We start from the raw sequence: 26,322 nt of genomic DNA on the forward strand, positions 1-26,322 counted from the left end.
ACTTGTAATATGAACAAAGTCCCATGCTTATGCAAATTTCTTGAACTGCTGACTAGTAAACTGTGCACCATTGTTAGAAATAACTGTGCGGACTACCATGGACAAAAAATGTCTCTTCAACTTAGTAATGACAGTACAAGATGTTAGCTTGGGAAGCAGGTCAATCTTGAACCAATTTGAGTAAGAGTCTACTAACACCAAATAGTGTTGACCATTCCACTCACAGATATATGTGGCTACTGTCGACCAAGGTAGTTCAGGAATCTAGCTTAACTGAAGTGGTTCTTTTTGTTGCTACAGCTTTGTACTATTACATATTGAACAAGATGAAAGTACTTTCTCAATATCTCTTGACATATAAGACCAAAATACTAGACCTCTCACCCTTCTTTTGATAGAATCAGTTCCTGAGTGGCCACAATGAAAGATCTTAATGTACTCATGTTGGAAAGATTTTGGAACAATCACATTAGGACCTTTCATGATGATACCATTGTCAGACAAAATCTCATCTCTGTAGTCAAAATGTGGTTGCACTTCTACAGTTAAACAAAGATTGCTTTGATGGCCATCCACAAAGAGTATGACTATCTTCAGTTTGTAGTTTAAGTATCAGTTGCTCTCTGCTAGAAGACTACCTCAAACTATGTTTTCTTCCAGTGGTAGAAAAAACTCATGGTAAGACTTTTGATAACAGTAGTATAATTATTAATGTATTTCCGATTTCAGATTATCAAAACATTTCAAAAACATAGATGCATAATTTTGTTAATATAAATTTAACTATCTTCTTGGATTTTTTTTTTCATTCTTCTAAGTGCATGCAAATGTTTACTTGCATTGATTCTGTCATAATGTGTTATCCAAATTTCTCTCTAGGTTCCCTGAATGTTCTTGTTCGAGGACGAGGCAAAAGGACAATGGACACACAAGTGTGGACACTGAGTAAAAATCAAGGGAACAGGTGGAAGCAAGCCAACATCCCTATTATCCCTTCTACTCCATTTCAGGTAAATAGTGGATTCCACATACTATACTCTTTGTGGAATGGTATACAGTATATGTGCACATAATAGCACACAATACAAAAAAGATGATTTTTTTTTTGTTTCTTTTGCCATTTACTGTTAATTGGGGACAAGGCTAACTCATTTTGTTATATTCATGATACTTTAGCTAGAAACAAAATATAAAAACAAAACCCAGCTCCTTTAAACAATTATGTGCATAAAATACAGCATTCTTTGCATTTCACACTACTGCATAGATCTCCCTGTTCATAGGGTCATAGGTTCTTAGGTGAATACAAGGCAATTGGTCTGCAGACCATTTCAAGCTTAGCTAAAAAATGCTATTCAAAATTTCCCTCTAGCCTCAAGGGCATGACAAAATATACAAAGAGTGAATTTGAGGCTGCCCATCCAATTATCTAGGTTTACCTTGAAGGTGGCAAGGGTGCTACACTGCTTGACATGTAGTGGAAATTTGTTCCAGAAGTTAGAAATGCTTTCAGCTATTAATCTATCTTGGAAATATGTCTTATCTACTGCTCCAGGTTTAATTCCTTTAACTGAGTATTTTTGTATCATTAGTTCTGTGAAGGAATTGGAAGACATGAAATATGGTTGTGTTTTTCATGGCATGGAAGGCAAGACATGCATCTCCATGGAGGAGTCAATAAGACACTGAGTACAGAGAAAGGGCTGTCTGCCTTTCCTGATGACTAAGACTTTTGAAGCTACTGATCTCTTTAGTTATAAATTCCTTAGGTCTCTCAAGTTGTGCAATATGTTTAGATAAATACGTGCCAAAAGGTGAGTTACATTCAGTAATGGGTCTGATAAGATATAAGTAAAGGGGAATTAAGACTTCTTTGAATTTAGGGAGATGCTTTTGGAAATTAGATGAGTCAGATAAAAGGCTTTCTGGACTACTGTGGTGACACGATAGTCAAATGATAAGGAATTAAAAAGTTTGCTTGAATATATGCATAGAGTTTAGCAATGTAAAATGGGCATTTATGCTATATTTTTAAGAGACAGGCTTCTCTTCATTCACAGCATCAGAAAAGTCTAACAAAGCAATATTGGAAAGCAAGTATCACATGCTTTTCTCATGTTTGCAGAACAAATATCTAAACTCAGCAATATGTGATGTTTTTTTTCAATAGGAACAGAACAGATGTTTCCTTTCATACTTCTGTTATTCTGATTGTGTGCATTTGTGCGTTTTCACATCAGCATAACTGCTGACAGAACAATAGAAAAGTCTAAAACAGACATTATGTGACTTCCCACAGAAGGCCAAAAAAGATACCAAGAGGAAATAACAAAATCTATGTGCATGACTAGCACTCTATATAACAATTGTAGTAGTTCAGTTATGTGAGAGAGGGACAGAGAGAGGTATTTTGTAGAAGTCATCATTCATATCTGTAATGAAGGAAAACCTTGTAAATATATGCTACAATCTGACAGAAAGAGAATGTGTCGTTTGTTATAAAAATGAGTTATCTGTAACTGTGCTTATAGCTGCAAAATATATTTCTTTATCAGTGTGCAATTTGAAAGGCTTGGTGCTTTAAACAGACTACAGATGGAGTCATGCAAAGCTCTGTGTCTCTGATTCAGCAGTAAACAGCACAGCAAGACTGTGTGTCTTAAGAAGACTTTGGAAACAGCACACATAAAATACATTTTTCATACCTATATCCCTTACAGCTTTGTCTGATTGGAGGGGTGCATCTCCTTTATGATACGTGAACCTATTTTTTGGCCAACATGAACTATGCTACATTTTTTTACATTTAATAATCAGACAGTCAGGTATGTTGTCAGGGACCATGGATGAAGTATTCTTGATTTTTGAAAGGGCTGAAAGAACTAGTTTCATAGTAATTAAAGAGGGTGACTGGGATTGCAGAAGCTGTGGGATGGCTGTAACTGTGTAAAATGTGCATTAAATTGATAACATATTAGCTATTTCCTTTGGGTCAGAGAGTGTAGCATTATTTTGGACTAGCTCTGAACACTGTTGGATGTTAGTTTTTAACTTCCTAACATAGTTAAACAAAAATAATTTTTGATTTTAGTGGCGTTTTAAATTTATACTGAGCTGTGAGCTTCCTAATGGTTCCCTTAATCTCTGCGTTAGTTTGGTTAAGTGTACTTTTAAGGTAGGTAGAATGAGATCTCTTATATGCATTAAGCAGTTTCTTTCTCTTCTTATATAAATGTATTTATACAGGTATTTCAACAGAGACTGCCTTACCAGTACATTTATTTATGTGGGAGTGGAGATCAGAGGCAGAGGTAGCAGCTTTAGCAATAGGATCCTTCAGAGGATGATTACAGCACAATTTAAGTCCTCAAGTAACGGAAAAAGGTTAGCTTTTGAGAAGTTTGTAAACACAGAGCTATTTACTGAGGAAGTACCACAAGCTTTAAAGGAAAGGATCACTAAATTATAATCTGATCTAACAATAAATGATGATACATATGGAGAAGTGCAAGAAGTGGCCATATTTGTGAAGTTTAGATCCAGGATATTGGGGAGCCTAGTAGAATAATTAACTATTTGTGAAAGGCTGCTAACATTTATAATGTCAAGGAAATGCTGGACATACTGACCATTAACAGTGTAGGTCAGCCAGTTTATTGATGGATGGTTGAAGTACCCCAGCAGAAAGGTCTTGGATTAAATGGAAATTTCAGCTAATGTGTTAAGGCAGTTATTGTGGTCAGAAAAAGATATAGTAGGTGTTCTATATCTAGTTCATCATGTCTTCATCATCAACCTCCTTTTTGCCATTTTTCTACATGAGGTTGGGCAACTCTTGCCATCTCTCTCTATTCGTGCCATTATCCTACCTTCTTTAACACTTATGCTTTGCGGCTGTCTCAGGCCTTTTCACACACAATCCAGCCACCTCTTTGCTGGATGCCCTTCTTTCTTCTTGCTTTTTTCCTGTCAGTTCCAAATCTTCTTCATCTTCTAGTTTTCTGCACATGCCAGTACCACCATAATCTGTTTACTGTGATTTTTTCTGCAATTGAAGTTACTTTGGCTTCTGTTTATGCCCTCATTCCTCATTTCTTCATTTGTCCCCACAGTTTTCCTCCTATCACTCATCTTGGGCACTTCATCACCATTAACTCCAGGTTCCACCACTGCTCTGCCTTAACTACCCAGGTTTGTGAACAGTACCATACAGTAGTACTGGTCACACCACTGTTTGTAGACCTTACTTATCAGCTTCTTTGACATTCTTCTGTCATATATACTACCCATGACACTCTGCATCATTTGGCTGCAGCCCCTCTGCCTGTAGCCTTCACCTTCTCATTCAGACTTCCCTTCACCTTAACCATCCCTTCCAGGTACTTGAAGCTGTTAATGTGTTGCACTATCTTCACTTTTATTTCAATTCTCAGCTTCTTCTGATTTCCCATATTTGCTGCCATTACAACTGTCTTATCTGTACTCTGTTTCATCCCATGTGCTTACAGTTTTGCGCATTCCATTCCTCTGTCCTTTCCTGAAGTTCTAGCTGAGTCTGCCTGTAATGCCACATTGTCTGCATACAGCAACTTTGTTAATCTGTCCCCTCCAATCTGTTTGCTAATGTAGTCCATCACCAGTATGAACAGCAGTGGGCTCAGAGCTGTACCCTGATGCACACCTACTCCCACTGGGAACCCCTCAGTGAGATCAAACACTTTTCCTACTTGAGCCATGGGCTTCTTGTACATAGCCTGCAATAGTTCTATCGGTGTTTCTGAGACACTGAATCACCACAGGACTGCCCAAATCAGCTTTCTTGGGACCTTGTCATAGGCTTTCTCCAAGTCTAGGAATGCCCAGTTGGACTCTTTCCTCATCTCTAGCTTTTACTCAACTATTTGTCTCAGTGTAAACATTGGGTCAGTTGTGCTGCATCCTGATCAGAATCTGAACTGCTTGTTTCCCATCTTAGTTTCAACTACTCTGCATATCCGCTTGTCAATCCCCCTCTCCAGAACTTTCATGCAGTGTGATAGGAGTTTGATACCGCGATACTGCCCACACTTATGAATGTCCCCTTTGATCTTGAACACTGGTACTAGTATGCTTATTCTCCAGTCAGCCAGAATACACCGCTCTCTCCATACTGCTATGAGTACCCTTAGGAGCCTTTTCACCCCAGTCTCACCCAACATCTTTATTATATGTGCTGTGACTTCATCTCAGGCTGCTGCTTTCCCTGACTTCATTGCCCTTATTGCTGTTCTTAATCCTTCTAGGGTGGGCTCATCTTCTTCTGTCATAGTAGGCTGTGTCTGGGGCATCTTCGTTCAGAATCTGCTGGAAGCTCTACTTCCATCTGCCTTTGATGTCCTGTGGACTGGTGAGCTGGTTGTTGCTTGAATGCATTATGAAGGGAGTCTGACTATCTTCTTTATATTTCTGTCTTTGCCTTGCAACCTGAAGTGTTTTTTGTGCCATCTACTTAGTCACTTTTCAGAAGCTGGTAGAGTGTCTCTGATGCCTTGTTCTTTGCTGTTGATACCCCTGTCTTAACCTCTTTGTTAACTAACCAGTATTTCTTTCTAGCCTGGTCTGTCTTTACCATCTCCCACTTTTCCTGCACTCTTTTTTTTTTCGATAACTTCTAGACTTCTGCATTCCACCACCAGCTTTCTTTATGTACCTTATTTCTGTACCTAGCTCATTTGCATATCTGTCCTGTTGTCCTCATATATGCTGTTTTGAAGTGTTGCCATTGTTCTTCAACTCCACCTATTTCTACTTCTTCCTGTTTTTGAGGTGCTAGAGCCCTAAGAAATGCCTTGAACTGTAGTTCTTCCTCTCCAGTCAACTATCAGATTTTCAAACTGGTGTCTGCTGACATTAGAGTCTTCTCTAACAACTACTTGTAGCTGATTGTGGCAACTAAAGATTTATGCTATGAACTGACTGTTTTACTGGGGATGACTTTGCAATTGCTGATTCTACCTCCCTGCCCTTTCCTTTACTTGGAGGAAGTCTGCCTGAGTTGCATGTTTGCCACTCCTGCACATGATCTTGTGACTGTCTCTCTTGCTAAACCATGTGTTGGCTACTATCAAGCCGTTTGGCAGACAGAAGTCTAGAATGGCCTTCCCTGCTTTATTCCTGTTGGTCTACCCATGTGGACCCAGGCAGCCCTCTTATCATGTTCTGTCTGCCCCGATATGTGCATTCAGGTCACCCATTATCAACACAAATTCATGTTGTCCTGCTTTATCTAGTAAGTCCTGCAACTGCTGGCTGAATGCACTCTTTTCACAATTATCACAGATCTGCTGTTTGGCATGGGTCTATATTATCTTGCTGAAAGCTGTTTCCAGTGAATACGGCAACATTGAACAATAAACAGCGAAATCCCACTAACGCCAACAGCCAGGTCACAGAATTTTTTCCTAGGAAAAAAAAGCTGTGTACCAACCAAACACAACAGTCCACCTAAATCATTACAAAAGCCCCCCCCCACAACCCCAGATGTGGGGGCTTTTCCCCCTCACCCCCTCACACCCCCTAACTAAATATACCAACTCCGAGATTGCATTACAGTGAGTTAAAAGGCAATTTCATGGTGAAGGCCAAGTGATTTTTTTCCCTAGGAAAAAAATCAGTGACCCGGCCGTTCGCGTTAGTGGGATTTCGCAGTCTGTTGTTCGATGTTGCCGTATTTGCTGTACACAGCTTTTGGCAAGATAATATAGACCCATATGGCATAGGCTGAGATTATGAATACTACCTTATTATTACATTGGAATTCAATTGCCATGAGTGTATCATTAAATCTGATGGCATTCTTCACTACCTTCTGAAGTCTCACACTCACCGCAATTCCCACACCCTTTCTAGTCTGTCCTCCTCCTGAGTAGTAGACTCTGGATCACAAGCCAAGTGGCTTTGCTGCACTGCCCTTCTACCTTGTTAGCTGCAGGCATAGGATGTCCAGCTTTCTCTTCACCATCATGTCATCTACTTCCAAGCTGCATCCTGTCAGTGAACCTTCATTGAGTGTAGCAATTCTTCATTCATGTTTACCAGGTTGATTGGTTTTACATCCAGATTTCTCTCAGAAGAGTTATCCCAGGTAACCCAAGCTAGTCAACTGGATACCTGCCAGACAGTATCTTATTGACCCAAGGCTGCTGGGCTTTATGGCAAGCACACACTGGCCAGTAAGGCCAGATACATCCCTTCCAGCTTTGGCATGGGCCTCTGGCATAGGTCGTGGTACACTGGGCCCTCAAACTACTTATCACTGGCAAATACCCATGCCTGTTTGGTGACAATAGTCAACACAACCAAATGACCTAGAGCCATATGTTATAATATAACTGTCTTAGTCTTGTTTAGTGTGATTTGTACTTCCAGGAGTTTGCATAAGTGTCCCAAGGAATCTGTCATGAGGCGATGTTATCCTCGACAAATACATATATTCCCCCACAATTGCCAGTGGGACTGAAGACATGATAGGCATTATACCCAGGAACAGAGGGAGTACTTTCACCCTGAAACCGTGTTTCTGTAACTATACGTATATGAATGTGTTCAAGTTGCAGGAAATCCTCAGGTTCTATGAAAAATTCATCCTTGGAAAACTGGATTACTTCTTAAAGGACTTCAGTTTTTTCTTACGATATGTTGATACACTTTTCTGCCAAACACATATTTATTCTTGATACCATGATTAATCTGGGAAGTCAGAAAGCCCATTAGCTTTTTTAAGGAGAATTCCAAGTAAAGATGCTAGCTTATGCATTTTCCGTTTTTATCTGCTCTGATAGTTAATGGCCATGCAGCATATTCCGTGATCAAAAAGAAGATATTTAACATCAAATAGTTTGTTGGGAAGATCAGTTCCAATGACAAACAGTAATGATTTTAACACAAAGTGTTAAGTGCAATTAAGAACCCACAGACATTTATCTGAACCTGACCCAAGGTCAAATAGAAGATGAGAGAAACTATGGGTGGGGACTGCTATGTTTGCTTTGGCCCTGTTGATGTTACCCTTAGTACATTATTGTCTTTAGAAGAATGCTAAGTGACAGTAAACTAAAATAATATTGTTTGAATTTAACACTATTTTTTTTACAATAAAATGAGGTCTGTCTATTCTATAACAAAGCACAAAAATTACCCACTGCCATCTTTTCTCTATAACATATGATTGCTTTCACATGTTATGCCTTTCAGGCTTCCACAAAACTGAATCAGACATTTCTTGTTATAAATGATCTGCAACTGCATATTGTATAAGTTGTGCAGTAAATCTCCTCACATTGTAATTTTTTACTTTACATATTTCTAGCTATGCCTTATGTCATAACTTTAAACTGGGCATCGCAAAATGATATATAAGGAAATAGCCGCATAAAATACATTAGTAGTAACATTAGGCTTCTCTTTCCAAAAGATGGTGCCATAGTCAATAGGATAAATGTTTCTACAATTAAATGGGTTATTTGTTAAATTCCAAGGACTTTAACTGTGATGCTGGTAACAGTGCAACTAAATATGCAATGCAGAGGAGCACAAATAGGAAGCCTGAGCTGACAATATCTAGAAGCATCCATCATCCACTCTAAGTTACAACAAGCCCAGAGTTAGTGTGTATTAAATAATAAAAGTACAGGGTTGATGCCATTAACATTGTGGCATGCAAGGACACACCCCCTCACTAAAAATGCTTTAAAAGGAAAACAGTTAATTTTGTGATTTGTTATTTGCTTGAATTGCACTTTGTTTCTGAAAGTGTTGATGTTTGCAGGATTAGGTGGGCCTCAGACTTTTGTTAGAGACTATGGACCCTTTAGCAGTGTGCTTTGCACAAGCATATACTTGCATATAACACAACAACTGATTTTTAACTTTTTGCATATCAAAATGCGTAATAGTATACATAGAATCTGAAAACACCTAATGAAAAATGGTGAAAAGACAAATTATTAAGAACTTAAATGTACACTCATTCTGCCATCATCAGGGAAACTATGCCCTTGAACAACATGAAATATGCCCAGAAAGAAACTGGAGACTGATAGCATAACAAAAACTTGATTACAACATTTGATAAATAAATGACAAAATAAGTTAACTTTTGCCACATTTGAATGGACAAGATCAAGTGTGTCCAAAAGCTATCAATTTTTTATGTTTATTTATTTTGTCTTAATTTGACTGAAATAGTGTTTTGAGCTGTACTACATGTTTATAATAAATACAATGATATTAAATATATTCTCTTGCTCCAGCTGCTTCATAGCTACATTTGTTGTTTGGAAGGTCCTAGGGATTGTAGCATCTGGGTATCCATCCATTCATTTGTTTTTTCTTTGTATAAACTATGTTTTTGAGCTTAACTTAGCATTGCATTCACCCTCTTTGATTTCATCAAGTTCAGAGAACAGACATAAAGGTGCCCAAAAGCTAGTTAGGCCAAATACTCTTCTTCTGTTGCTCTTACTGTATATGAACTTGACAAAACAGAAAATCCTTCTACTACCAACTGTGTGTATCACTACCATTAAGTTCTCATCCCCATGGATCATTCTGTGTGTATGTTTTTCATTAGATTCTGGCAACAGGTTGCAAATATTCTGTCTCTTAGCAGTTTATGTCAGTATAACTTATGAAAATCTTCATTCCATCCTGTTCGTATCCCAGCACCATTTAAATTTAATTTATATTAAGTTTTTTGCTTCAGCAACAGACCTCACTTTCTTGGCATGGAACAGAGAAGTACTGCACTCCTGTCTCATCCTTGGTTGCCTTAACATTCCAGTCATCTCTGATCAACTCAATTCTAGTTATTTGTTAATTAGTGAAAACTACAAGAAAAAACTAGTCAAGCTAAAGTTTTCACTGTGTGATACCTTAAAACTCCTGTAATAGAGGCCCATGAGATATATACAAATGACCCCTTAAGGACATCAAGTGTTCAGCTATATGGCTTCTGAATGTCCATGACTTTTTACTTTCCTTTTTAAGTCTTTATGGTTAAATTCAGGCAAATAAAGCCAAACCCCATTAGCTGTGGACATACATGTTTTGGCCTTCTTATGACTTCTTCAGCAGACATAAGTGGACATAACCAAACACCATGTTAGTTCAAGAAACTTCAATGCAAATAAGACAGAAATGATCAGCTAAAAAGGTAACTAGGAAAAGTATAAATAAATACTTGTTTTGCTTTGGTCAGTCAGCCTTCAGACTACCAGTTTCAGTGCAACCACTTTCTTGCATGGCGTTATTTAATAACTGTTTTCTTCTGTAGTACTTTTGAGATTTTAGAGAGTTGTTAATTAAAAGTTGCAATGGGCATTAGCTTCTGCTGCTACATACAAGGCAATGTATCCCCAGGACAGGGCAAGGCAGTATACCACTGAGGACACCACCTGATACAGAGGGTGATATGGAGGGCTATAGAAAGTGGAAAATTGGTAAGGTGGTATATTTACCTTCAATGTAACATCCTCACTACCAGCCTAGCAGCTCACACATAAAAAGTTCACGGCTGGCATTGCAACACTCATTTATTCCAGTGACTTAGTTTGTTTTTTCCTGTTAACTTAATTGTATAATTCCTTTAGTGTCTGCTCTGTAACACATGCAGACCAAGCATTTAATTTTAATTTTTTGATTGGCTTACTTGCTCTGTGCCTTTCCCTATCCTTATAATAAGTCATAGATTCTGTTTAAGAAATACTATGTTCCACCATCTCTCATATCAAGACATACATTTGTCATTTGTTCTCAACCTTCTGTAGCACACAGTAGTGTCTTTAGTCCTACCAACTTCTTGTGAAGGCTATTCTAGTTCATCATGCATTCAGAGATTAAATATTAATATATATATATATATATATATATATATATATATATATATATATACACACACACACACACACACACACACATATATATATATATATATATATATATATATATATATATATATATACACATCTGCATGGATCTACTTTACATGGACGAATTACCGAAATATCGAACATCAGATAACTGAGATGAAAAAGCTGACAATTCAAAACACTGAACATTTAAAACAATGAAACTCACAATATCGAAAAACACACTGCATCGATCAAACACAACAGACACCCTATACACTACTATGCAAATAATAACGCAAATGCCTGACTTTCATTGAAACAAATGTAACTGTGCCACCAACCTAAAATAAAATATACAACTTCAAAATGTTACTATATGTACCATTACCTCCTTAAATTTGCAATAACCTCTCCCTTCCTAATTAAATGCCCAAAATTTCCAACTTTCACAGCTGTTTCAAAAATTCATGTCTACATCCTTTACACAGAAAACTGCACTTTACTTTTTAAACCAACTAAAGTGCACAGGAAACATCAGTACTGCTGGCAGTGTAATATGTACGTAACTCAACAGTGCAGACATACACGTAGCAAAAACATTAAAGTAAAACATCTACTTTAAATGTAACAGTGTATGGAATAAAACAATAACTACATAAAAATAACTAATTTTTCACATACACAACTGCAATTTTAAAATGTATTTAGGGCAAGGCCCCCTGTACTCCCCATTCTGGGAGCTATGCCCCCACACCCCCTGCAAATTATGTATATCAGCTCCAAGACTGCACTAACCTGAGGGAAAGGGTAGAATTCCCAATCTGGACTACACTGCTATCTGCATTCAAAACCATAATGGCACTTTGATCTTATCAGTTGTCATCTTCTAAACTTTCATTGCTGTGAACTTTTGTTCTTTTCATCTCAATTGTCTAAAGTTCGATATTTCAGTAATTTGAGCTACCAAAGCAGACCCATCTGTATATATAGATTTATATTTTTCCTTAAGCTGATCACTTTGGAGTTTCAAAATCTAACTTCCAGTTCTCATAAATCTCTTTTTTTGAAGGACAAGTTGTAAAGACAACTGCTATGAAGTTCTCAAAATGATTCGCTAATATAGGTTCGGTAATGTAAAACATGTAACATTATTTTCCTTGCTGTATTATTGGTTACACCTTTGCTATATGCACTTTCATAATCTGTAATGAAACTAGTTCTGATTAGACCTTGCAGTGATAGACAGTTTCCCCAAAGTATTGTGAATTGTCTACCATGTCAATTGATAGCAAAAGTTTTGACTGTTAATCTTCATTATTTAAATGTTTTTTACCCTTCTTTTCTCATATTTCTCTACCCCCGTGTCTCCAGCAATGATTCTGCATATCATGTCCACTACTCCTAGAATATTAAGAGATCCTTCCCAGGTGGGTTCCCTGACTTCTCATGTAGTTGGTCTTACAGCAAAACCCCTAGCAGGGAGCAAGGACCCTAAGGGGAGTTGTGGATGGTGAGCTAGTCACCATCAACCTGATGCAGCAGTCAGACACAGACTCTACCCTTGATGTGTTAGTCTTCAATGCTTCTTTTCACCACAGTGAGTCACATAGCCAGTAGATCTCCCTGACCCCTTTTCCCCAGGATAGATCTGGCTGTCATCTTCTTTAACCTATCCCCTTCATCAGACCCTACCAATAGTCTAATCTCATTCTCAATATCCATTTATTGCCTTTACAGATGGACACACTGCTATGTGCCATTGGGTTACTTTTCCACAATTTAAGAGTTGGACAGCCTTTCTTGCCTGTCCTTTTTCTATAAATCAGCTTAGAAATATAGGCTATACTCACTAATCATTAGCAAAATAAGTAACTAATAAGATTGTTACTGTTTGCAGTCATTTACAAGTTAAAACAGCTGATAAGTAATAATATTATTTCACCGTTTAATGACTTACTGTCTTATACATCATGGATGTAAATAAAGCTAAATGTCCTCTGAGATCCTCCTAGCTATTGGATTTTTCAAAGATCCTTCTTACACTTTGTCTAGTAATTTGTTTTTCAACACATCTAAAATAATTTGCTCGATAGCTGTCCCATGAATTTCTGAGTTCATCTCACTATTTTATCTTATTATCTTATAAAGAAGGATACTATGATAATTTATTTGTTTATGTATTTGCTTGTTTGTTGATTGGGATGTTAGGGAGAGCTTTGGTCGATTTGGACCATTTTTTCAGCCAAGGGTTAGACATAACACAGATACAATCATCAAAGACAAGTAAGGCAAGCTGTTATTACAAAAAGTGAATATAAGGATAAAGACAACATTTCACAGGAAGTTACTTTTTATATTATGTACAAACGATTGAGACATTTCATTAAAGAAGGGGGGATGAGTCGGAGAGTAGTGCGAATATTAAGAAAGTAGATGAAGGAAAGAGAAGAGTTAAAAAAGTAAGGTATAAGTGCAACTGGTATGTAATGGCAGTACTGTCATGGTATTGTCTGAATTTCTAATGTAACTTGGAAGAATTTGCATTGTGATAGATCAAAGTAATTTTAATTTGGAATTACATTTTGGATAAGAAGGGATGGATTTGCTGTGCATTTTCTAAATAAATAAAATAAGAATAAAAACATGCTTCTGACATGCTGAGCTCTGCACTTGGCATTTTCATATTATTGTAATTCTTCATATCTTGCTCATCTTTAACTCTCATGATTTCTTAACTTTGTTTCATTCACATGCTTAGCTAAGCAACATTGTCCCTCTTATTCTCCTTTATTTGATATGAATATTGTACATGTTGACTATTGTTTCTTTCCTTATACAACATTTCTGTACTGAACTGAAGTTGTCACATTTTAGTTTCTCATTTTTATTGACATACCGTTGCACTCCTTTACAGTTTTGTACTTTGTTGTATGTACCCTGATGTATGCTTTGTCATCAGTAATCTCCTCATAGACCATTTGTAATGCCTCTAATCTTAAAAGAATTAAACTGGGCCAGACCAAAGTGTTGTGGTCTTGTGATTTTTTTCTACTGTTTCTTTCTCTTAGGTCAGTGATTTAACCATGATACTATTCTAGACTTGATTTTTGGTTGTCTACTCTGCTCACTAAAATTTGTTTTGTAGAATATCAAATGCTATGAAAATTTTAAGTTGGTGACGTCAACGACCCCTCTTTGGCCCACTTCCCTGGTTTTACAGTGAGAAAAGTATGTTACGTTTCTTTTCTTCGTGATAATCTTGTAGTAAAAATCAGTTACATAGTATTCTTCCTGGGTTCCATTGCAACTGGACAAGATGTTGTCACTCTAGTAGTAATTCCATGACTTGCTCTATTCACAGAAGTGTGAATGTTGGTCAAACTCTCTGTGTCATTCTCATTCTTGAAAATATAAGTTAAATCAAACATAAGACAGAGAAAACAAGCATTTGGTTATGAAGGATCTGCAGTTTTTGAGGGAATGGTTAGACTATGCAGGCCAAGTGTACCACATCTGATATTAAAATCCATGTGTCTTTGTTCCACATATACAGTCTTCCAGCTTTTAGCACACATACTCTTCTATGATTTTTTTTTTATTAGCAGTGCATACTGAGCTTACCAGCTATGCCCATTGTATAATAAGACTTTTGATGCGGCTATCATCATACTCCATGGCCTTGACCTTCATTTCTCAATTTTGCTTTCAACTCTATGTTTTGTTTTTTAAGAATGAGGCCCACTGTCTTATCCTTGCCATACCTCTATGCATATATGGGTAATCTTCCCTTTTCATCCAATGTAACTGCTGAAAAGAATCATGTGCAGATGAATCCCATTTCTTTAACTGTACCACTCTCATACATTTATTTAATTTTGCTGCTCCTACATTTGTTTCTATTTCTTTTTTATGCGGCTGAACATGTTTTATGTCTCTTGTTTGAGAAAAACAATTTCTCAAATCAACACAGTTCCAAGCTGTGAAATGTATTGGATCCATTCTAATGCATGTGAAAACATTCCCATTTGAAAATTATAAAAACATTTTAGAGGTAAAATGTCTTATACCCCCTACACACACAACCACACACACACACACACACACACACACACACACACATACACATACACACACACACACACACACACACACACACACACACACACACACACACACACACACACACACACACACACACACACACACACACACACACACACACACACACACACACACACACACACACACACACACACACACACACACACACACACACACACACACACACACACACACACACACACACACACACACACACACACACAAGCCTTTCACTTTGCTTGGTTATTATGATGAATTCATGTTAGAGGCAAGACAGTCGTCAAATTGCAAACACAAAAATATTAGCTTTCACTATTCTCTGTAGCCAACTGGGTCTTCCATTCTGGGTTTCATACTTGCAGTCAGCATATTCAATGCTAAAATAAATGATGTTACAGTGCACAATCCTGCCTGTGGTTCCTGCACTACTTAGAGAACTCAGAAGCATTTCCAATGACAAATGTAGCTGAATGTGGTTTGTTATGTCATATTAAAATCGACTACTTACATGCTTCCTAAATCCCATCAGCTCCTTAATTCCCAAGTAAGAGCTCCTAAGACAGGAAGTCAAAAACCTTCTTAGTAGTAATTCTGATTTCTGTTACCTTTGCCCCAATATTCCCAGACAGCTCCATGAAGTTCATGAAAGTCTTTAATGCTACCATAACTGCCTTCACAGTATTATTTAAGGGCTAAACATTTGAAACCTCAGCTCTGCTGTCTTTGACTATGTTTTTAAAAACATTTTTCACAGAAATAATGACTTGAAGATGCTTGCCACCTCCTCATACACACACACACACACACACACACACACACACACACACACACACACACACACACACACACTGCTTTTGTCCCCCCATATGCTAACTTCCAGTGTACTAATCAAGGAATCAAACTCACTCTGCAGTTGTCTGTCACTAAGTTGTGAAATAATTACACTTCTTCTTCATTTACTGATGTTCTCTTACCCTAACCCTCTTTTTAGTAATCACTGAGCAGAGAACATATTCCCAAAAGATTTAATAAATGTCTCATTTATCCCTTTATATGATTTTCTCTCAAAAATCTATCTGTAAAAGTACTCAAATAGCTCAGCGACCTTCTACTAACGTTTTTATAAGAGTCCAGTACAATCTTTTTCCTTCTCATTCCTGCTCACAGTCTGTCATCCTCTAACTTTCTCAATGTTTTCATGTGCTTCCTCTTTTGCCTTTCTGTAAGACTTCCTTCTCCTTGATTATTTGTGTTACCTTCTTTAGTACTTCCTTTGTCTCTGGAAGTTGTCCTCTCATCCAGTTTCTTGTAATTGCCTTTTTGGCTAAAACTGTGATCAGCAATACTATATATGTTTGGTACTTATTTAGCTGTTCACCATACTATAATACTTTCAAGATTCCTGTGAAAATTCTCAGATTTCCCGCATTCACAAAATAAATAAATAAATAAATAGAGCGTCTTCTGTGTAGCGACATGCGTGAATGGGCGTTCCTTCGTTGAAGGTTATGCGTTAGGCCCATCAAGCCAGTACGTAAAAATCTACTGCCAATCATTAGCGGACCGGAGTTCCGCTGTGGCGACCCCTAACCGGGAAAAGCCGAAAGACACAAACAAATATATATATATATATATATATATATATATATATATATATATATATATATCAGTGTTCCCCTCTGTCCATTATTACATCTCCAGAAGTCTTCATAGACACATTCTATGTAGCCTCGATGGCATGGAGAAATATATGTGTAAACAGGGAAATACAAAGATTTTTAGTTTCCTAGCCTTTGTCACATGGTTAGGTATTCTTATTATCGCTTCCCATATCTTTTGTTGTATCTCTCCTTGCAGGATCCTTTCCCACCCTGCTTTCATCTGTTCTGTTATGTTTTTCTTCCTTGGCTTTTATTACCTCCATTCCTTCGCCAGTAAGATCTTCTGATGGATCCACCTTCCAATCTTCTCTTGTTTATTTCTTTCAGTAGATATGGCGCCTCTGACTTACTTTTATATTTTTCTGCCTCTATTGCCATTTCCCCGCTAGTCCCTGATGTTCCCATTCCAACTCACTTGGCAGTGTACATTCACTTTTCAACTCCTCCTAGGTCATCATTGTCTGTCCTCTTATCATCTGTTACAGTATCTTACCTGTGATTTCTTCCATTTTCCATCTCATTTACATAATGCCATTTACCAGTATCTTGATTTCCTTACAACTGACAGGTATTTGTTTTCCTTAGTGTGCTCAAGCAGTATGTCCCATAAGTTCCCCTCTCATACCAGTGTTCTGTCTTTTTTTTTCCCTCCCAGATTGAGCTTTTCTACACAGGCTGAATTTGTATTCCAGAAAATTAAAATGTTTGCTATAAAACTAGCTTTTAAGTAATTTTTGATTTCTGGCACTTCAAGTCCCCATTTCTCTGTAGTCAGGGTCACCATCTCCCGTGCTACCTTTGTTTACTGTCCTCCCAGAGGGAATTTCTCACCATCAGATTTATCCTTTTTTACAGCATGTCACTCAGTTTATCCCAGTACACCTGCACTGGGAATAACATCAATGCTAATTTACAGCTGCAATACCTGCACTTTCTGATCTAGATCTAATGGTATGGATTTCCAAATCCACTTCTCAATTTGTTTTTTTTATCTGGATTATACGCCTTATCATATATTAGTTTGAGAAATTCCTCTGGTGTGCCTTTTAACCATACTCCCACATATTTAATGTCCACTTTCCAGATATCTCCTGCCTCTCTGCTGTCCTTCTCATTTGACATGTTTATTGCAATTGCTCCCATTTTACCTTGGTCTGTCCTATACTCTGCCATCTTAGTAAAACTTGTTTTTATTATTTCCCACAACCTCCTTATGCCTTGCCCTTACCAAAAAATCAATACATCATCTGCATATAACATTATCCTGTGTTGCTTCTTATCTCAGTTTTATCCCTTTATTTATGAATTTCTTGTGGCTATTGCCAAGGGTTCTAAGTATAAATCAAATAACAGAAGGGACAGAGTTGGTATCCCTGCCTAGCTCCTCTCTTTAATGCAAATTCCTGAAATAACCTGACTTTCAGTTTCACTCTTGCAGTCATTTTTTCATACAAATTTTCTAGCACTGCTACCCATTTTTCTAGGAACTCCAGTGTATTCAATAATTTTAACAGATACTCCCTTTTCCTCTATTAATGATTTATCGGTATCTAATGATAGGATTGCCAGTTTTCTTTTTGTTTCTGTGGCCCATATCTCTTAACCTCTTGGAGCAAAAAGTCTGGACAAGGCCATAAGGAAAAGTGGGACAAAGGCCCAAAAATAGGGACAATTTTTAAATATTGCTATTACAAACTTTGAAAGTTATTAGAATAACAGGTTTTGCATTGGTCTGAATTTTCTGATGGGTGTGAAGTCTGAAACTCATTTGTCTGTCATTATTTTCTAACTTTAATCTTTAATGTTTTGCCACTAATTTGCCAGAAAATCGCAAATTTATAAAAAATGGAACAAAAATATGAGGCAAAAATCTGGACATTCTGCAAAAATATGTACAGTTGAGAGGTATGCTTGGGCCTCTTTTATTATCATCAACAATTTAATTAGGTTGTCCACCATTCTCTGCCCCCCCCAAAAAACCCCAGTCTGATCCACTGTATGATCGCCGGCATTATTGTTTACAATCTCTCCACCATTGTTGTCATATAATACTTATAGTCATGATTCAGTATTGAAAGTGGTTTCTAACAGGACAGAAAACATGGATCCTTACTTTTGTTACATATAATTGTTCTAACAGCTTCTTTCCATGAGCTCAGCACCTCCTCCAATTCTAGTACGTCATTAAAGATTTTAACCTATCTTTTTATTATACTATCCCCTGCAATCTCCCATACCTCTACGGTCAGTCCATCTGACACTGTCTTTTACTGATTTTGTCTTCCTCATTATATTCTTGATTTCTTGTTCTGTTTTTTTCCTATACCAATTCCTCTTTTCATGCATTATCTATTATTGATAAGTCTATCCCTTCCCAAAAGGGAGCACCTGTCCCCGCTCATTACTCATCCTCCTGCTCTACAGCATAAAGCATCACATAATAATTTGTAAATTCTTCCATTATCTTGCCTACTATCTTTCTCTCACTCTACTCTCTTTCCATAACTAATCCAAACATACTTCTTTCTATTTTTCTTTGTCTAAGTCTAATCGACAATATCTTAATGGCTTGTGGCAGGTTCATAAAGTATATGTTTTCCATATTTATTCTGTTCAGTAGCACCTTTTCATCTTCCCACATCTGTATCTTCTTCTGTAGCTCTCTCTCCTCTTCTCTTTCTTGTTTGGAGAAATCCATTCCCCCACTTGCAATTCTCTTACTTCTCTTCTCATATCCTATCTTCTTGACAATATCTAATTTTCTCTTTTACTTCCTGCTTATATTTCTCCCAGATATTGGATGTCCAGTCTTCGTTTCCCACCCTCAGGCTCTTTATCTTTTTTTGCAACTTCTCTCTCTGTCTCATTTTCAACATATAACCTAGAAATCTCCAGTGAGTTGGTCGTTTTCTTCTTTCTGTAATCTAAGTGTAATACCCACCAGTGCCTGATCCGACCAAGTAAAAGGATCAACCTCCACTTTTTCTGTCCCATTCTCTTACTCCTTACTCATAAACCCTCCATCTTTTCTTGACCAAATTATACATCTAGAAGAAAGTCAGGAATAATATTGTAGGCTGCATAATTCAAGTCAGTATTTACAAAATAAAGAACTAACAGCCAGCATGTCACTGTTTCTTATATTACACATGATGTAAGCTGAGTTACTTTGTGTAGTTTTATTCTACTAAGTTCAAAAATGTAAACAAAGATTATTGGACTATTTCACAATGGCATTGCCTCCGAGCACAGAAAAATCATTGCACCTCTGCTAGGTATCAAGAAAGTATTCTTAAATAAAATTAGCATAATAATCTCACCTTAACATCACAACATGCACACGCAGACTTGCACACATACACACACAACTGAAACAGCAGATTTGACTTAGTATATTCTTATTTTACTACTTATTTGCAATGAAATTTACATACCAATCTGTATTTAACCTTTTTACAACAAAAGCAATACCAAATAGCACTTTAATCAGATATATTTGAGCCGTCCTTATCACAGGCCAAAGCCTACATAAAGTGGCTAGCTTCACTATTTGAGAAGCCTTGCTATTAAACAATGAAAGAGGAAAAGAAGAGAATGCTACTTATTTCCCAACACATCAGACTTATGTTTCACATGAGCTTTTTATATCTCATATATGAAGATCAATTAAAATATCTATGGAATTTCAGCTGCAGTTCAGCTTTTCCTTTTTATGATTTCACAACATTCTTCAGAAATTTAGGCAGGCAAAATCAGAAATTGTATAACCGTAGTGCACACAGAAGAGCAGTGGACCAGAAATTGACAATATTGACCTTTCTCTTGTCAACTAAAGCTGAAGTTGTGTATTCTTTGCCAACTGCCAAAAACCTCTGTAGTGCACTAAACAAAAGAGAGACAGAGAAAAGTCATAGCAGGTGATCCCTCTTAGTTCAACCAAACCTTGGTTTAGTCCAAAGATGCAGTGTAATCAGTACAGTTCAGTAGTAAACAATGACATTACACAAGTCAGTCATACACAGTTACATAAAGGTGCACAGTTGCATCCATTTCTGTTTCTCAAATCTGTCATTCTCAAACTGTAAAATGCATTCAGTTGTCATCTTTACACACTTTATGCACTCACTCCTGTACAATCCCTGTGAGTTAAATTCTCATATGTTTTCTATATATCATAATGGTTCATGTGGCCATATCTGAAAAATTACAGTGGAACAAAGAAAAAAAAATACTTAATTTAGGTCTTTGCTAGTTTTCAGCTACAGCATTTTTCTGTTCACGAATTTACTCGAAATCCCTTAATTCTTCTGCACAGCCAAATTACACCAGTGATCTTCTTCGGTGAGTTTGTATGGTATACTCCTGCTGCTTTTTAGTGTTTAATTTTAGACATATGCTTCCTTTTAATCCCTAACATGATGACAGTGTAGTTGTCAGCATGCACAGAAACAGTCAAATATCTCTATGGATACCCACAGCTGGATCATGATCAAATGAGGATAGGATGGGTAATGGACTAGGGCCCTCCCCCCAGAAAACCAGTATCCTATTACTTGGATGCCTCCTCCAGTTGACAGAAAAAAATGCTCAAACATATCACTGTGCATTCCTCTTTCTTTACTTTTACAGTAATCACAGAAATTTGGATTTAATTTAAAACTTTTTATTTTAAATGTTACAACAAAAACACTGAGCGCCATTTGTGAAAAAACACTCTCACACTGAAAACTGCATTTGCATGGGCAATAGTAAACTACTGTTCTCTTAAAATTCACATTTATTAAAAAAAAAAAAAACTACACAAAAAATCTAGCCAAGCTAAAGTTTTCACTGTGTGATACCTTAAACCTCCTGTAATAGAGGCCCATGGGAATGGGAATGGATGCAAATGACCCCTAAGGAAATCAAGTGTTTCAGTTGTCAACCCATTAAACTACAAGAAGTGTATTAAGATTTACCTTGTAAACTTTATGATTCTTGGTCAAGTATCATATAGCGAACCATAATTAGCAGCTATGTGAAGGGTGCAGAAATTTAAAATACTACAGCCTGTAACTGCTTACTGAATGCAAGTGTCCATTTTCTGGGGCAGCCCAGGAGCACTGTCAAATGAAAATACTTGGTCAGTATCATATTGCAGACAAAAGACAGATAAGTGAATCAAATCCTGCACTACAGGAAGCAACTCTTTAACAGCACATAGCCTTACTCATCTGTACTGTGTATCATGCTGTTTTAATCCAACATAATGCATTTCACACTCACATGCTGGAAAAAAAGTTTAATTACAAATGTAGTCATAGACTTTATGCTGTTCATTCAGAGCCATATAATAAACATACTGTCAATAGTCAACAAAATAAGGATCAGAAACAAAAAAAATATAGCTCATATTATGAGTCTCTTGTTTACTACAATTGATTCCTTTTTACACCACAGCTAGTCTAAGATTCACACGGAAACACACACACACACACACACACACACACACACACACACACACACACACACACACACACACACACACACACAAGCACACACACATATGAAAATAAATTTGACTGCATAGATGTTTGCTTGTGATCAAACAAATGAACCAATACCCGAATAATGATGTAGATGTGTATTTTATCTCACTGTTGAGAGAAACATGCAATTCAATCCATTACATACCCCATGCACTCCCAATGTCTAAATCCAAGAATCAGAGACAAAACCCCCCAGTGTTGGAATATATTTTGGTCTTATATACCTAAGAGACAAAGCCCCAAAAGTAGTAACATATTTTGGTATTGTCTACATAGAAAGTTGTTAGTATAGCAGGTTTTGCATTAGCAAGCATTTTCTGAAGGTTATGAAGACTGAAACTCACATGTTTGTCATTAATGTGTGACTGCAGTCAACAAGACGTTACCAAAAAGCCACAAATTATACAAGAAAAAGATCAAAATATGAAGAAAAAAGAGATCAAAATGTGAAGGAAAAAATCATTATCAACTGAGAACTACACACACAGACACACACACACACACTCTTTCACACACAATTATGTAAACTATTTTTTGTCAAACATGCAATGCTAACTAAATAAAGATAAATAAAATACATTCAAACACATACATAAATATTAGCTAATTCAAATGATCCATTCATTGTACCACAGTCTATCCCTTTTTTCCCAAAGAAACACTAAAAAAGAAAAAAAGAATGCATTTTTTTGAAAACCCACATTACCACAATGGACTTCTCTTCCTTGATATCTATCTATCTATCTATCTATCTATCTATATATAAAATTATTAAATTACATCAACATATAGCAATTTTGATAACAAGAATATCTACCACAAAATATTAACAACGGAAATGCCAATAGTAAACTGTTTGTACATTACTAAAATCCTTGTTGAGTGCAATAAAAAAAAACTAACATTGTTTTGCAGAGGGGCAAGCCCCACTGTACTCCCCATATGTGGGGGGTACACCCCTATACCTCTACTAATTATGTATGTACTAACTCCAAGATAGCAAGATTCCACGGGAAAGGGAATATACACACATCTTGGGATTGTTGATCTATCACACCTGATGACCATCTGTATATGTGGGATATTTATGGCTGCTCAATGAGCAGTCAACTTTGAGGTATGTCTGCATAATCAGTTGAAGTATGTATGTACACACACACACACACACACACACACATATATATATATATATATATATATATATATATATATATATATATATACACACACACACACACACACACACATATATATATATATATATATATATATATACACACACACACACACACACACACACACACACACACACACACACACATATATATATATATATATATATATATACATATATACACACACACACACACACACACACACACATATATATATATATATATATATATATATATATATATATATATATACACACACACACACACACACACACATATATATATATATATACACACACACACACACATTTATACATTTAATTACATAAATAAAATAAGGGTGCAAAGCAGTTCTTTACTAATAAAATGCTCAAAGCATTGAAGCAAATTGCTTGTTTGTTTTTTTCAAGCAAATACTAGTAAATCCATAGGAAGTGGATCTTGTTAATGGTACATTCATCTCTTTATGCATGTGCAGACTGTTATCATGTATAACACTGTATCAATTTTAAATTACAAAATGACTTCTAAAGATATAAAATCACAGAAAATGTGAATGCTCTAAACCAAATATTGTAATACACTCTATATGTTGTAAATTGTCAGACTCCTAATTTCTTGATGTAGATTAAAATTGTTACAAGAAACTGCCCATTTTCACTTATTAAAAAAATACATAAACCAACACAGAAAGAATCTGTTTGTTGCCTGATAGCATATAGATATAGATTTTAAATCTGCGCATACATAGTTATGAAAAAGCTCTGTAAAATTCTGGCAGACATGCTAGTACATTAGGAGACATGATCTCCTCTGCCCTTCTTGAGAAGACGCACCTATGCTATTGTTTATTAATACAGTAGAAACTCTGGTGAGCATTTAGAATGAAGAAAATAATCAGTATTGGAAACTGTAGTCTTCTACTGAATCAAGAAGGATTCTATTCTGATTGCAGTGTTTGAGTGAAATAAAATGTATTTGCCACTTTCGACATGCGCAGTTAGGCATTACACTAATGTTTAATAGTGCTGTTTTGACTAAGATTATTGAAATGCAATATCAAAGTTTTCCATAAATATAGACTTACTACAGCACATGAAGTAAGGCACTGTGAAGTACAGAGCACTCATGCATGCTGTAGGCATTGTACAGGCATTTCATTTTAAGCATTAGCACTTTAGGCACCATCTGATACTTTATACAGCTCACGGTGTTGGTCCAAATGGGAACAGTGCTCCTGTGTTTATAAGATTGACAAATTAGACAAAAAGAATAATACAGAGCATGAACATGAGGCATAAAGTCATATGTTCTATGCATTCTGAGTATGTTTTAGGAGATTTGATAACTGAGGTTAGCATATCACAGGACATCGTATAGTTAAGCTGCTTTGTAGAATCATAGGACCTATCTTCACACACACACAAACTTACACACACACGCACACACGTGCACACACACACACACACACACACACACACACACACACACACACACACACACACACACACACACACACACACACACACACACACACACACACACACACACACACACACACACCAAATTCATCTGTTGGCTACAAGAAACAAATAACTCATATTATTTAGCAACACAAGTAGCTTGTCCTAACTTACTTTAGCAGAGATCTGGCTCTTAAAGTAGACCAACAAGGCTGCTTCTAATGAGAAATGTCCTTTATGGAATGACACAGACTGACTATAAAAACTGCCCATGATTTTCTGTTGTGCTCCATGAAATTTCTCTCTCTCTCTCTCTCTCTCTCTCTTTCTCTCTCTGTCTTTCTCTATCTCTTTCTCTCTCACATTGGCTTGAATTTAGAGTCAGTGAGTGATATTTTCTGAAGCTTTTTGCAAGTCAAAACAGAACAAATGAGCATCTAGGAGATAATGGGGGTTGAGAGATGTGGGTGGTTCTTGGATAGTTTCTATTTTTTTCTAAGATTTTATGGAGCTCCCAAGCCAATACTGGACCCTAGGCAGCTATCGAGGTGCTCTTGAGCTGGCTGGCCCTATGGTTTCCCTACCATCCGATTATAAACTACACTAAATCACTGAGTCATGTGGAACACCTAGGACGTTAACTGCGGGGTTGGGAGATAAGTTATATTATCTGACTGACTGTACTCTACCATCTAGTTGTTAGGGAACCACCTACCAGCACTTAAGGTGAATGCATTTGACATTAGAAGTTCTAGAAAGTGGTAATATTTGACCACAGCAAATGCTTTAGAAAGGCCAAAGAACACTGATCTGACAGACTGAATGCATGCTAAGATACTTAAGAGGGTAACCATTTGAAATGTCAGGATGTACTTCAGTGAGTCCCAAATTATAAAGTCTGAATGGCCATTTATTGGAATATTCCCTTTTCTCTAAGCTATGGTGATCTTGGAGTCAGTATATATAAGTTAGTGGGATGTGGGGGTACAGGGAGCTTGCCCCTCTTGCAAAACCAGTTTTAAAGGAGTTGAGCAATGTTTGATATTTGCACGACTCCTGCATTTTTTATCTTTTTTCAGTTTGTCGGCACTCAGCATTACATGTCCTGACATTTCAGAGGAATCATCTCAAGAGCGTAGAGTGGATTTGTGTCTTTGGTGTGACTAGGTCTAATTTCATGGTATGAGAGACAGAGAGGCATGACAATAACTGAGGTAGGAGAAAGAGAGGTATGATAATAACTGATGTAGGTCTAATGGCATGGTATGTGCCAGAGACAGAGACACATGATAATAACTCCTGTAGGTCTAATGGCATGGTATGGCATGGTATGTACCACAGACAGAGAGGTGTGACAATAACTGATGTGAGCAATCAAGGTAACATATGGGCCTGTTTCTGGGTTGCATAAACACTGATTTTAAATTAACAAAAAGGAAAAATTTGGACCAAAACTATCTATTACACTTCTTAAAAATAAATGATAATGTAGTTGGAGTCACAAA

The 26,322-nt window shown here is 36.8% G+C and overlaps 1 protein-coding gene across 1 annotated transcript in view; it reads left to right on the forward strand.

The window, feature by feature from the left end:
* The window catches only part of MDGA1 (MAM domain containing glycosylphosphatidylinositol anchor 1), a 3,256,518-nt gene that overhangs the window by 3,206,297 nt on the left and 23,899 nt on the right, over nt 1-26,322 (forward strand). The window contains exon 15 of the mRNA XM_044060326.1: nt 880-1,010. Within this exon, the coding sequence (XP_043916261.1) occupies nt 880-1,010 (131 nt within the window). The remainder of the gene's footprint in view (nt 1-879; nt 1,011-26,322) is intronic.

This window comes from Protopterus annectens, chromosome 1.part0, assembly GCF_019279795.1.
Source record: "Protopterus annectens isolate FY-2018-M chromosome 1.part0, PAN1.0, whole genome shotgun sequence".
In the NCBI taxonomy this organism is placed as follows: domain Eukaryota; kingdom Metazoa; phylum Chordata; order Ceratodontiformes; family Protopteridae; genus Protopterus; species Protopterus annectens.